This window comes from Gavia stellata, chromosome 30 (assembly GCF_030936135.1).
Source record: "Gavia stellata isolate bGavSte3 chromosome 30, bGavSte3.hap2, whole genome shotgun sequence".
Taxonomy (NCBI): domain Eukaryota; kingdom Metazoa; phylum Chordata; class Aves; order Gaviiformes; family Gaviidae; genus Gavia; species Gavia stellata.
The window spans coordinates 7,334,230-7,348,228 of NC_082623.1; the positions used below are offsets into that span (position 1 = coordinate 7,334,230).

The 13,999-nt window shown below is 41.4% G+C and overlaps 1 protein-coding gene across 1 annotated transcript; it reads right to left on the reverse strand.

The window, feature by feature from the left end:
* Positions 1–13,999, reverse strand: PHTF1 (putative homeodomain transcription factor 1). Its single transcript, XM_059831175.1, has 18 exons — positions 13,955–13,999; positions 13,834–13,890; positions 13,682–13,751; positions 12,966–13,124; positions 12,568–12,727; positions 11,632–11,757; positions 10,648–10,807; positions 9,398–9,562; positions 9,231–9,308; positions 8,203–8,412; positions 7,691–7,819; positions 7,004–7,276; positions 6,186–6,317; positions 5,893–5,979; positions 4,737–4,892; positions 4,241–4,336; positions 3,465–3,590; positions 1–3,025 (listed from the first exon to the last, which is right to left on the reverse strand). The coding sequence occupies exons 1-18, from the start codon at positions 13,997–13,999 to the stop codon at positions 3,005–3,007; spliced, it is 2,250 nt and encodes a 749-aa protein (XP_059687158.1). The 3' UTR covers positions 1–3,004.

Sequence of the window (13,999 nt, forward strand, 5' to 3'; positions counted from 1 at the left end):
TTTGACATAATCAATGTTTTGTAATTTTGCTTTTTATGAACACAGCAAAATTGCTTTATTTTCTTGATTCATAAGGATGCTTAAAACAACTGTTTGCAAACATCTGTTGAAAAGAGAAAATTCTGGGTTCTGTTAAATAACATAATCCCTTTGGTTTCACTGGTGGCACTGTGTCATCCTTAGCATTCTTTGTAAACGCAAGCCATGGGTGCACGTTTATTTTCGGCCTCGTTGTGGTGCTGTATACTGAACTTCCATCTTTAATTATTTAATGCTAGTTAGGAATCAGACCTTTCCCTCTGTAGAGATAACCGCTGACCTTTAGGACAGAACCACAGTAGCTTCTTAAATGAAGTTCTTGCCTGTGGATATTAGGAATCTCCCATATGTTACTTTGAATGTGTGACCTGTTCCAAGAGTGCTAAATAGGATGACATACAGCGTACATGAGACTTAGTACCTATGCTTTGGGCTAGAATACGTATTTTAAAAAGAGGAATGTTATCACCAGAATCTACTGACACATCAGTCCTACACCTGTAAGAACAGCAGACTGCATAAATTGAAGGGGTTTATTTTCTTTTCAGTTTTAGTGACGATTTCCTGACATGTTAGGTTTTTAATGACTGCAAAAAAGTGGTAAAAGGAGCCCATTGGTCCAGTTTGCAGGAGAAAGAAGTGTAAAAGGTCAAGCTTTACTTACTCATGTTAGAATTCAAACTAACTAAAACGATTTGTTAATTTGAATGAGTGAGTATCTCGTTTTGGCTTTGAAACATTTAATGTTTTTAAAGCTTAATGAAGCACAGTGAATCAGTTCTGAGTTGGATTCTTTAGAAGTACAGATGACTACTCAAACAGCTTTTTAAACAAAGACTTTGAAAATGAAATAGGCTTTAAAGCAGATGTAAACTGTGCTCTGCTGCTTGACATTGGATGATCCGTTGAGATTTGCTGTGTAGCATAATACGTACAAATACTCCATGTTGTGGAGTATGACTGTGAAAATATTTAATACTTTGAAGTAGCCTATGTAGACGTTAACCATGCATTCTTAACAAGAGATTCTGTTTTATGTTGAGTTGTATGCACTTGCCCTAACCACTGAGCACAGTAACAAATTCAGATGTTTCATACAAAGATGAATTAGCACCACTGAAATTATTTCCCTGTCATCAACTACCCCTATATTTTTTTCTATACGTTAATGTGACCTGATTTAGTGTCTTACCTGTGTGTGATTTCTCCTTCCATAGAACTTGTATCTGTACTTACTGTGTCAGATGACTTAGCAATGTGGCCTTGGAATGCTAAGCAATGTATGGATGTACTGGGTGTAAATGTTTATATATTGTACAGCACCTTTATACATACTTCTGAAGTTCTGACTAGAGAGAGACCTGTAAATCGCTCATTATTTTTTATATAGATATTAAAAAGAAACTCTAGTTCATGGCCTGTTGGTTCTGCACTGTATAAAACAGAGTCTTTGTTGACGTTCAGTGGTGTGATACTTCAAACAGCTAAATCTATGACCCAGGTTTTACCCACAAACATAATACTCTTCTGGAAAATGAATGCAATTTATTATTGGAAGCTTCCTTGACTCCCTGTTCAAATAACAAATGTTCAACAAAGGTATTATAATAATCATCAAGTCATGTAGAAACAGTTGTTAATGATTAAATACTTGTACTGTAGGTTTATTTGTACATTTTGATATATAAAGTTGTCATCTCCTTTTACATCTTACAACTTTTGCTTGTACAGAAAATAGCTGTAAACAATTTACTACCAAAAATTCTTATGCCATCTTACCCCTTATGTGAAAGAATGAAGCTATGAAAAGTTCCTCAGTTTTTGCTTTTTTCATTACTAATATCTGACTCCAGTATGTTCTATCAGATAAGGAAAATGTAAGTTTAACAGATGTCTTCAAAACATTTTGTTTCTCTCCTATGCCCTTTCTAAACATCAACCTACTTTTGGATGAGGAAGTCTTTGCCAGATCTCTTCTGCTCAACTGAGTCTCACAACAGGTTCTTCCTCAGGTTTTCCAGCTTCAGGCACTGTTGCAGTGCAGAGCTGCAACAGCTTCTCAGAACGCAGAGTAAAGCTGCTTGTCAGAAAAAGACATGCCAGGATGCCCTTGGTACAGAGCCCGGGCCAAGCGTAACGGAGGGGTTATAGCAAAATAGCCTATAGCTGATAAATGCTTTACTTGTAGTTTGTGTGGTAAGGTTGTTCTCAGGTAACTAATGTTTTCAAAAAATGATCATTTATTTGCAGAAGACCCAACGTAAGCCAACCAGCATGAATCTGTTCTATTGCTTAACTGTCAGCACAGAGGCAGAATTCATCTTGCGCAGACCAAATTTTGCTGCATCCTGCAGTAGTTCAGGATAAAGAGGCAAAGCCTCAAGCCCGCTGAGCTTGTAAGACAAGAAATACTCTTCAGCATGTTCAGATAAATGGATCTAATTATTATCAGTCTGAGCAGAGCGCTGAAGAAGGATGTACAAATTGAAAAACTTCAGTGGACCTCCAGAGCTCTCTGAAAAAGGATGATGCTAACTGCACAGGAGGGCTGACTCTTCACTTGTCACATGCACAGGATTCAGGTTTTACCAAAGCAAGGCACCTGGAAGCAATCATCGGTGTCCCTGCTGTAGGAGCTCTCAATGGCTTTTAGCTTTTGATGCCCCACATGTGTGCACACAGTTCCTGCTATTTTCACTGCCAGCTACCAGTATTTGGCGCCATTAATTTTGTTTCGCTCTGTGTCCATGCTATGAGATGACTTTGCTAATTAAACCAGTTTATTCTGTATGTTACAGAACAGTAAAGCAGAGGGAGAACTTTTGACACATACACTGAGAATCTGTTAAAAAATTGTAATTACAGACTTCTGTAGTTTGAGAGCACCTCTGCTTTTTGCTCAAGCTACTGGTTATCTTCTCTGGTCTTTCTTGTGGAGGGGGCTGAGTGCTGATGTTTCGTCAGTTCACGATTTAATTTTCCATAACTGAAAAGAGATGCAGAGAGTGAGTATTGGTCTGAAAGCCGTAGGTCTGAATGCTTTTAATCTACAGGTAAAACTCGGTCTCCTTTGCCCATCCTGCATTTGAATGCTCTGCTCATCAAGCTCCGATTTAAAAGTGTGAGCCACAGGAGGACTGTGACTTCATTCTAAAGGGAAGGAACCCAGGATTCTGACTCATGGCTTTAAGTGGGCACCGAAGACCTGAATGGGGCTGAAATTTAAGTCAGCCCTGTCCTTCCCCCCCAGACTGGCTGAGGGAGACAGAGATTCATTCAGCGAGGTCTGTTCTCTGGAATTGCCACGTAGAGGGAGACGAATTCAAACCCACGACCTTTCTGCTTGGGTGGGAGGAACCTGGCAATGGTACAGAAGTGACCCCTACAAGATGTTTCCTATTAGTTTGTATGGGAGTTACACTTACTCTGATATTGAATCCTAGAAGATCACTTATAACACCTGAGACAGCAGAGAGTATTACAACACGTGTTATATTGTAGATTAATGGATTCATGGTCAGTCCATATAGCCTAAATGGAGTATCTAATTCCTGCAGTGAAAGGAAAAAAAAGTCCATTAGCATTAGTCCATACCAGGAGGAAGTACATCTTCTGACTTTTAGCTTAATACTGGCTTTCTGGCAAACTTTGCTAATTATGTACTGCCTCTGTATCCTTACTTAAATGTATGTACAGAAATTCCCACTCTCAGGTCTCCCAGCTCAAAGATGAATCTGAAGAGCCTCCTTTGTAGAAACACCAGCTGTGTAACATGAGCCTGACACTACAGGCTATAGAATTTGTCTAGACTAATTTATGTGGCTCTTAGACTATGCTCTTTCTTTTCCAAATATCTACTCTGCTACTGTCAACAAGCTTCAACATCGAAGCTGCTGAAGGAAAATAAGATTCAAGCAGTTAAGGAGACTTGCTGTGTTCATACTAGCCTCTCCTCTCACTTACCTAAATCATAGTAAGCTGCCACTAATCAAATGTTTGTAGCACTAATTAACTACAGAGGTCTTGTACTGCTTAGTCTGACGCCATGGCTACAGAAGCACAGAAAAGCTCCCTTTGCAAGAACCAACTTACCTCATCAAGAGACAAGAGAAATGGGAAGAGCAGAAACACGCAGTCATTGTCATTAGTCATTGCTTCCGTGAAATTTAGCAACTGTGTGTTTTTAGCGAGAGTAGCTTACCTTCAGTAGCTTTGTAGATAGTTTCAAAACATTGTTTACTAGAGAGAGCTGTTCTTTCTTGTTTGGCTTCTTCTCCATCTTTAGGTACAAGTTAATCTGTGACAGAGACACATTACAGACCAGATGTTAATATTCCAGCACTAGCCCCCAACTAATTTCTAACTGAGGGAAATTAGAGCCATTTTTTGCAGTCTGCTGTCACTCCTAAAGAAGTGATGCACCACAGACAGGAATTTAGCAGTGATAATACCATTCTTTTTCCGATTGACATGGCTAACACGTGTTAACCCAAAGACAAAAATAATACAGAATTTTAGTATTTGAGTCCGTCCAAATGTTTTAACACCTTGTCCCTCCCCAGCTGTACAGTGTTTTATTGCCTTCTGTCCAGCCCAAGTGTTGAATTCTAAAATTTAAAATTTGATTCCAGTATTTTTAAGCTGATTTGAAATGCAATAATTATATCCAAACATGCCACAAAGCTAAATAGAGATACCTGCTCAGTGAGCAAGACTGAAATATTACTGTATTTCTTGTTGGTTTCAGAGCCCAAAGATGCCAGACGTAGTAAAAAGAGAAGAAGTGCTGCCTCCCAGATTAGGAACTCCCAGTTGTAAGCTGCATTCAGAAACGTTTTGTGACCCTTAAGAACCTGTATTGGAAAAAAAATGCCAATGTCAGTAACAAGTAACATGCCTGTTCTTTGGAGAAGTGCAAAAGCATTGCCCTTACTCCTCTTCTGAACAGACCCCCGTGCTCTATAGCTACTGACAGTTTTTCCCTGCAAGTGTAGTTCAGTCATGTAACTAGGTTAAAGTAAAACGTCTTGTTTCTAACCTTGCTTTAGCTTGGAATTTGATTTTTTTCTTTCTGGTTAGAAAAGGAGCTGCTTCTTTCTCTTTCCTCCCTCTTGCCAATTAACTGATAATAAAACGTCTTTCCTTTCATGTGCGCTTGTCCCACTGGCAGCCTTAGACCACCACAGCCAGGCTAAGCTGATTCTGCCTTTCCCAGTATGTATTCAACAGGACTGGGATTGCATTACTTCCTCCAGAAACCTGTGGCTTAGAAAAGCAATCACAGCACAGAGTCAGTATCATCAATCATCAATCTGTCTATTTATCTCGATCATTGATCTTACTGCTACCAAAACTGCATCTTCATGGTACCAAGAACTTGCCTAAACACTCTTGCAAAAAAACAAACAAACCAAGAAAACAGCTCCAGCACTAACACTGCTTACTCTAACAGAAGGTTTAGTGAAGGATTAAAAGGTGTAAGTAATAGTTATTGACCTGCTTTTCAAAAACAGTGGTTAAAGAGGGTGCTGCAATCAGCCCTCTTAAATCAAATGTCCTGTGAACACTTCAGGGACTTGGGCAGACAGTCCTTTCCTTTGTGCACAAAAGCCTATGTATGTCCTGAAATTTTCCTAATGATAAAAACCCACTTCCCTCTGCAAACACACCTATTACCAGCTAAACATTACAAAGCTTTTAAAATATGCAAACCCCTCCCTATTACTTTGGAAACAAATAGCTACAGTTCAAGCACTTACTTTGTAGGTTGGCAAAAGAAAAGCCTCCAGTAGTTTGTGGGTTTTTTCCCCCTCTACTCCTTTTTTTAAAAAAAAAAAAAAGTGGAAATCTCACCTGAGCACAGCATATAAAAGCAATTGAAAGAGCCAGTAAAAAGATTGACGATACAACAACATCCACAGATCGCTGGGGGCCTCGCCTCTGCAGAAACAAAGCCACTGAGTCAGGTCTAAGGTTGGGATGCAGAGCTGTGAAGTTGGGGCTCACTGCTAATGGTAATTGTTTACCGATGATTGAAACAGTGCTGTCCAGAGTGCCGGACAGCAACGGGGTGAAGTACATGTACCTGGAGACTTGGTCACACCCTCTGTAATAATCAAATGCACCCATCTTGGATCAGAACTCACCTTCAGATAGGAACGAAGGGATAACCAGATCTTAATGTTTTCTACCTTCTTGAGTCTAAAGTGAGGAATTTCATATTTCTTGGCTTTCCGAGCAGATGTAATGTGACTAAAAAGCTTGGCAAACAAAAACCTCTGCAAATTAAAAACAAAAACGTAGACAAGCAAACATAAATTAGTCTAAAAAAAGATTGCTTGGGATTGCTTAGCAGTAACCAGCAGAAAAGGTTAGCCTTGTGGCACACTGGGGAAGCCTAATGGGACCGTGGTGCACGACCTCTCGGGTAAATAACAGGAGTCATCTTGTGTATGGCAGAGGTGGACTGCTCTTGCTATACAGGAGTAGCCACAAAGCTCTCGCTAAAACAGTAAATAACGCCAGCATGCCTACCACGCAGCGTTTACAGCCACTTTGACAAAGCTACTGCCCAGCCGTGAGGGAGCTGAATGTGATGCAGCCAACTATCTAATCCTCCATCTTAGAACAGGCCAACTAAGTAGGCTTTTTCTTCTTCACAAATAGTTCCTTGTTGAAGCGTTCACTTCCATGCAGAGTGCCATTTCAAGGCGTTAAAAGGTTATTTTTACCTTGGGGGGCAGGGGGCAGGAAGGGTATTGCCAGGTTTAAGTTTGTGACTGATGAATAGGAGTCTTGCCAGACTCCCCTACTGAAACTTCTTGGACATCTTTCTTACCAGTGCTGACACTTCAGCTTGCTGAGACATGCTTGTCTTGTCAGTGTCTTCAGCGATAGGCAGCATGGTTTGGGCAGAACACGCACCCCCAGGGTTCATGAAAGGCAACAGTACATTCAAACCTACCTGTTTGTATGTCCTCTCAGCAACACACATCATGAAGAAAAACATCCAGGTTAAGCAAAGTCTTTCAAGGAAGTTGATCGCAGACAAAACAATGACAGGGGTGCTAGCAGGTGCTCCACAGAAGATGTGCAAAAGCTCCTTTAGAGAAATGGAGCACAGCTGCTCCAGGTTATCTGCGCGGAAGAGTCTGTACAGGAATGGTAGGAATGCTATTCCAATGGTGATGATGTTTCCCAGCATTTGATAACCCACTCCTTGCTGGTAGGCATTAACCTGGCAAGCAGGAACAAAAATAGGGTGATTACCTGGGTTTTTGCATCAAGAAAAAGGCATGCTGTTGTGGCAGCATTAATTCAATCAAGCAGTCAGTTCCCCTTCCCTTCAAAGGACATAGCCTAATGTAATTCCACCCATTTCAGTCCAAAACGTGCAAGAATCAGTCGATTCAGCACACTGCAGAGACACTGCCAACAATCGGCACTCATCAGTCTGTTTTCAACAGGACCTCCTAAATTTTGGTTTATGCAATTTTTAAGTAAGAACATTTGGGAAAACTCTGTTTGGAGTTGGGGAAGGGCCAGTTTTATACTGCACTTCATATCTGCATGTATAGCCATTTGCACATTTTTGGTGGTTGTTTTTTAAAGCACGCGAGAGAGAAATTGCAACGCCTTACAGCCCTCTTACCCGGCTCATGATAATCCCACTGATCTCCAGCACAGACATGTCCACCTTCTTACAGTCATTCCCTTCCCAGATCAGTGCACTCACTTTTGCAGATGCTGGACTTGTATTCTGCAGCCAAAACAAATGGTTCTATAAAAGACAAAAGAATGCAAAAGGCGTATAATCTATTTCTGTCCCACTATTAAATAATGCTTTTTCCTAAAAAGTAGTTAGACTGAAGGGGGATTCCAAATTCGTCTTTGGGTGAAATACTTAGTTTTGGGATTAGCAGCGGTCCAGATAATATGGGGGGAAGGAGGGAGTTGATCACTGATACTATTTAGATCATTCCAGACTGCGGTGTGATTACCACCGTTGACAGAAGGGGCTCACCCAGCATTAGGTTGCTCACATTACACCAACAGCACTCAGATGTGTCTTTGATGTTATTTGGGCAGATGGGGGGGGGGGAGTGGGGGTGGTGTGTGCAATCTCTCACAGTATTCTCAGCTACTGGATACAAATCAACAAACCTGCTGAAAAACATCTTCCTTCAAATCCCGCCTGGTACCTCTCACAGTCACTTCCTCACTGTCGCTGGTGCAGGACGAGCGACACTCTGGCCCGTGAAGCAGATCATCCCAAAGCATGTCTTCTGTCTCAGAGTCATGGCGAGTACTTTCTGAGTCTCTCCGGGTCACCGTACAGCTCTGGGATCCCACACTAATGCAGGACCTCGAGTCCTTTGAAGATGAGCAAAATGTACACAGCACAGCCCCACACCCAGTTTGCAGAACCACCTCCTCCTCCACCCCAGCCTTCGGCTAAATCAGCTTCCCCCAGGCGGTCAAGAACACCCAAGCACACCCACCTGATGCAAACTGTTAAAGACAATAAATATTACTCAGTGATAGTTTTTGCAACCAGCATTTCTACATGGGAAGTCACACAGATAGCATTAGTTCCCCACTTCCATTCCCAACTTTGCAAAATAAAAATTGACTTACTCATTCTAACGCAAAAGTTTTCTGGCTTTTGCATAATCTATTTTAAGATTTCATTTCTATTTTATATTTATTTATAATTTTTATATGTATAATTTGCTATTCATATATTTTATTTACATTTCGATTTTATTTTCAGGTGGGGGGAATGGCAGGGGGGAAGATAAACAAGTAATGAAGTGAACGAGTATATATCACAGAATAGATTTATTTCTTCATTTTATAATCAAAATTTATTAGCATAAAAGCTACAGTGCTGCCTCCCAAACCAAAAAAGCAATTGTCACAATTCAACACGAGCCATTTGAGGCAGTTTGGACCTTATTATGCTGCCAACAGAGTGATTTTTTTGTTTGTTTTGTTTTGGTTAAACAAAGTAGTATACTCACAATTGTGAACAAAGTTTACAAAGCTGCAGACAAGTAGGGAGGGAGGCCACACCTTATACCTGAAGACGCTGAACCACTATCATTTAATAACGGTCTGTTCTGATGGGGAGGATGTCCCTGCACAGGCCATGCTCGGTAAAGCTCTATCTCTTGAATTTATGACCATACCTGACTATATAATGTGGATTCTAGTTCAGATTCCACAACACTATCGGAGTCTCTGGCACTTTTAAGGGCTTGCTTGACCTGCCAAAACCAAAGGAAAACCAGCTCATTATCCATAGCAAAGAATTGTGTGGGAAGTGGCATAAATTCAACATGAGTACCTGTGAGACAGCCTGGTTCAAAGAAACAAGAGGCCTCTTTTTCTTCTCTTCATAGCTGTTGTCACTGGAAGCCCCTTCTACATTCTGGCGTAACAAGATCCTTTGTGCCATTGCTTCAGCATCCTCCTCACTTGAAAGCTCATCAGAAACGCCACCTCTGTTGGTGCAGTCATCCTAGAAATACAGCAGTCAAAATAAGACTAAGGCACCAAAAAAGGACCAACCTGGATTGCATCAAACCAAAGGTTCAAAGCCAGTGCTGCAACTACACTGGTATCCACAGTCATCTCTAATTGCCTGCAAAAGCCAGCAGAAGACGATCTCCACAGAACATGCAGAAACAGAATCCAACTTAGCATCACAGAGACATCACCAATTTTAACTCCCTACCCCCGCCCTTGCCTTGCCACAGAGGTAATGAGAGGGAATCTTGGGTGGGGTGGAGTTGGATTTGGGGCAAGGGTGGGAAGAGGCAGCAGCAGCTCTTGGCTATGTCTTAGCAGCAGCCTTAAGCCCAGGAGCACAGACGTATCTACAAGCTGGTGGCTAGCAGACCCGAAATCATGAGATGTGTCCCCCTACGCCTAGCTCTGCTCCTCTCCAAATGCCTAGAAACAGAGGAGTTGGGATGGCACAGTACTACAGTGTTCTGTACAGATTGTAATCTAAGTTCTTCAGGTAGAAGTTAACACCTTACTGACCCAGAGGAGCCTCAAAACTAACTTCACAAAACTTCATGTTTTAGAGGTTACAACAGAGGGTCACAATACTTTTAAATCCATCTTTCTCTCTCTCCAAGGCATGTTTCAGTCTTTACTTTCCTGCCTCCCCCCGAGAGGATATTGTGGGGAACTGTTTGCAAGGCAAATTATTTTACAGAACTGCTTTTGAAAATTGCTAATTTCTTTATTTTTAATCATTATTAGCAGTCTTCCTTAACTGAACATCTTGTGATCAGAAACCTCCACAACTAAACAAGCACCGTGGTAAAACAGACATTTTCCAGGATTGTCTGTGTTCAACATACTTGACTGTTGTAACAGATGAAAAGATGCTGACAGTAAAGTATTAGCACCATGTCAGCTGTTCAGTCGAGAAGTAGAAAGGGTTTTCAGGTTTCCTATATGCAAGCAAAGATTAGTAGAAGGCAGCAGTATCCTGTATTAGATCAAACCATACAGTTAAGTATCAACAAACTTTTGGGCACATACAGAATACACTGAAATTTCCGACTTCAAATGGATCTTTCCTGCCAGTACCTGATGGCTCTTTTCCGCATCGGAAAGTTTATTTTTCTCTTTGAAGTGCAACAGCCTGTATTCAGATCTGGAATGTCTGTGCTTAATGCCATTATTCACAGCATTCACACCATTTTCTGTCTCAGTCCCTTTCTCAGCTACCAACTTTACTCTTCTAATCCTATGAGAGAAAATACAATTAAATGCTTTTATGTCAGAGAAAAACTCTTTGAGGAAAACATCACGGTCTGTTCTGCTTGCCACACAGGTACAACATTAAACAATCTAGCTAAGGGAATACATCATTGTCTTCTGCTGACAGGCTCTGTGCGTCCTGAATCTGTTGAAGAGACTTATATCTGCTTCACTCTCACTGTACAGTTCTTTTGTAACTCTTAATAGATTCTTAAAACTTCTAAACCAAGAGGGAAATTTTTTCTTATTATTATTTTGAAAAAAAATAAATAAGAGCAATTCAGAAGACAAGAAGACCTCATCAAGAGAAAGGACCTTTCAGTTGAAAACTCATCAAGAAACTCACCTGAGAAAACAGCAGAAGACAAAGAAATACTATCTATCTTCCTCTTCCTCGAGTTACTTTTAGAAAAAGTAAGGTGGTAAAGTGGGATGACTATTCAAGCAACTTAAACTAGAAGGCACAATTGCTTCTGGAAATCAGGTAAAACAGTAACATAATTTGAGCATACACATTCAAGAAAGGTCACTTATCTGATAAATAAAAATAAGCTCTGTCACTTTCTGCAACTCATCTAACGTTCAGTTTTAGCTATAGCATGAGACATGGTATGATCTCCTAATAAGGACATACTAAAAATTAATGCAGAATCAGCCTCCTACGATACCAAGAGTGCTTTTATTTCAAAAGAAACTAGTTGGCAGACTTTGGGGATGTCAGTGACAGTATACATTCTGCCTTCGTTCTCCAGATATCAAATTGTTCACAGCATCGTTACAAATACACCAAACTCAGTGAAGATCACATACCTCCTTCGAAAAAGCATACTAAATAAATTGTTAAGAATGGATGCAGATTCAGACTGCTCTTCTTTACTGTTTTTGTCAGGAGAAGACCAACTGTTCCCATCGACACCCACAGATTTGCGTAACTTCCTGATTTTTAAAAAGAGGATAATTAAATTTGCATAGCAAGCTACTTTGAGGTCTTTCTTAAAAGATCTGAATCAGATTTGAACAGCCTTTTAAGATGATATTTTTCTTAGGTCATGCAGACAGAATGCTTATTTCCAAATAAAATAAAATTTATTTGGATTAACAGAAGTCATGCATATACCCACAGGACATCAGTATATCACTAGTAAAGGATGCAACAGACAGAAATTTGGACAAAATCTTTACTGTAGAAATCTAATGGAGGCAAAACTCTATCCACATCCATCACCCTGTGTTCAAATATATTACATCAGTGTTTAAACTGAGTTAGACACCTAACAGTTAAACATCTAGTAGATGAACCATAGGATCTCCCACATGCATAAACAAATTGCCAGCAATGAATCCACCACAGTCATAGCTGTCATCATTTGCCTGTTCTCAATACACATCAGCACTTCCCTGCAGTTAATGCTAAAGCAGGACACCAGACTGGTTTGCAAAACCTTGAAGATGCCTTTCTGCACAGAATGCCCTCCTCTGGCCACAAAAATAAACTGTATTAAGAACTACATTAGAAAAAGGCCCAACTGACAACTAAACCAGACTTATCATAGCCTGGTAAATTTGCAGTGTTTGTCTTGGTTATGTGAAGACTACAAGCAAGACAAAAAATACTCATTTTCACAGTTATGGTTAAATAACATATTTATGTAAAAACAGAAGAGAAGATAGTTACCCATTAACTTCTACCATGAGCAATCCATCATACGCTTTGATGCCAACAAATGAACCCGTTACCCCGCTCACCTCCTCCGCCTGCTGAGGCTGTTGTTTCCGGAAGGTTTGTTGATCTGGGTGGACACTATTTGACAGTGAACAGTTCCCATCAGTAACATAAGGCACATTGGTCCCATGACTTCACTTGCATTCACAACAGGCATCATGAAATACAACACAACTGCTATGACTGAAAAGGAGAAAATTGTATCAAATGCAAAAATTAAGAGCATGGCCCAGTTGTTCTGTCTTTAATGATTTACTTTTACTCTGTTTTATAATTTCGGCAAATACTAGTGCCACACATCTTGACATCTACATTAAGTAGGTTTCAGATAGGATCCTCATGCGTTAGATTATGGACTACAAAACGATGCCACATTCCCTGGAGAAAAAGGATGGTGGCACAGACTGCTACCACCCCTTACCTTGCATAACGTAGAGCACCAGGAGCCACATAAAAATACGCTGGGAAGTAACCTGTATCCACCACTGGCTGAATAACGGAAAAAATAAAACTCTCACAATTCCTTTCCGAGTTAGCGATGTCCACGGAATTTCAGGCTTGGCTTTGGCAAATGTAGAGCCTTGGAATTAATGGAAAAAACAAACAAGTCATTAGTTGTGAATTACAAGAATTTCCTTACTTACGACTTCCTCTTTGGCCAAGACCAAACCCTGCCAGAAGGCTGCAGTTCAGAAGGGTGACAGCAGCCCAACTTCAGGCACTCGTCCAACCTATATAGCTCATCTAAAAGTAGCCGCTCATCTTATCTCAGCACACTGGCTGCTGATCCTTCCCTTCCTACCCTAGTCTGCTCTCACCAACTACTCAGCATTGCTTTTGCTGAACCACCCTGAATTCCTCCTGCCTCTGCTTTCGGGTTTTCAGCGCTCCTTTTGCACCAATGCTAGCAAGCACAGGCACTCTACCCCGGTGGTAAGGTCTGTGGCTTCAACAATGATCCGCGCTGCTGCTGCCAGAAAGCCAAATGACTCAGGCTCCGGGCAGCCACTTAACAGTTCAAGAAAAAATACCTGCCAGAGAACAGGCTCGCCTTTCCCCCGCCCTGCGCAAAGCAGCGACGCAGTAACGGCTGTGCGGGGACGCCAGACACCAGCATCTCTCTCTTGCACCGCTCACCTCTGATTAAGTCCACGTCGATCAGATCAGGCTGAATGTGACCCTTCTTCTTAGGCTTGTTTTTGAAGCCCTACGAAGCCGAAAACAAAGGCCTGTTAGCCGCGAGGGCAAGCCGAGCCCGGGCTGCGAGGGCGGCCGGCCGCCGCCGTTACCTTCATCTCGGTCTGCTCGATGGACTTCTCCCATATCTGCTGGTCGTAGGCCCCGATCTGGAGGAAGAGGAGGCTGAAGGCACGGCCGGGCCCGCGCCCGCCCGCGCCGCGCCGCACTCACCTTCTTCTGGTACCAGGAAATGGCATCCCTGTCGCGAGAGGCCAT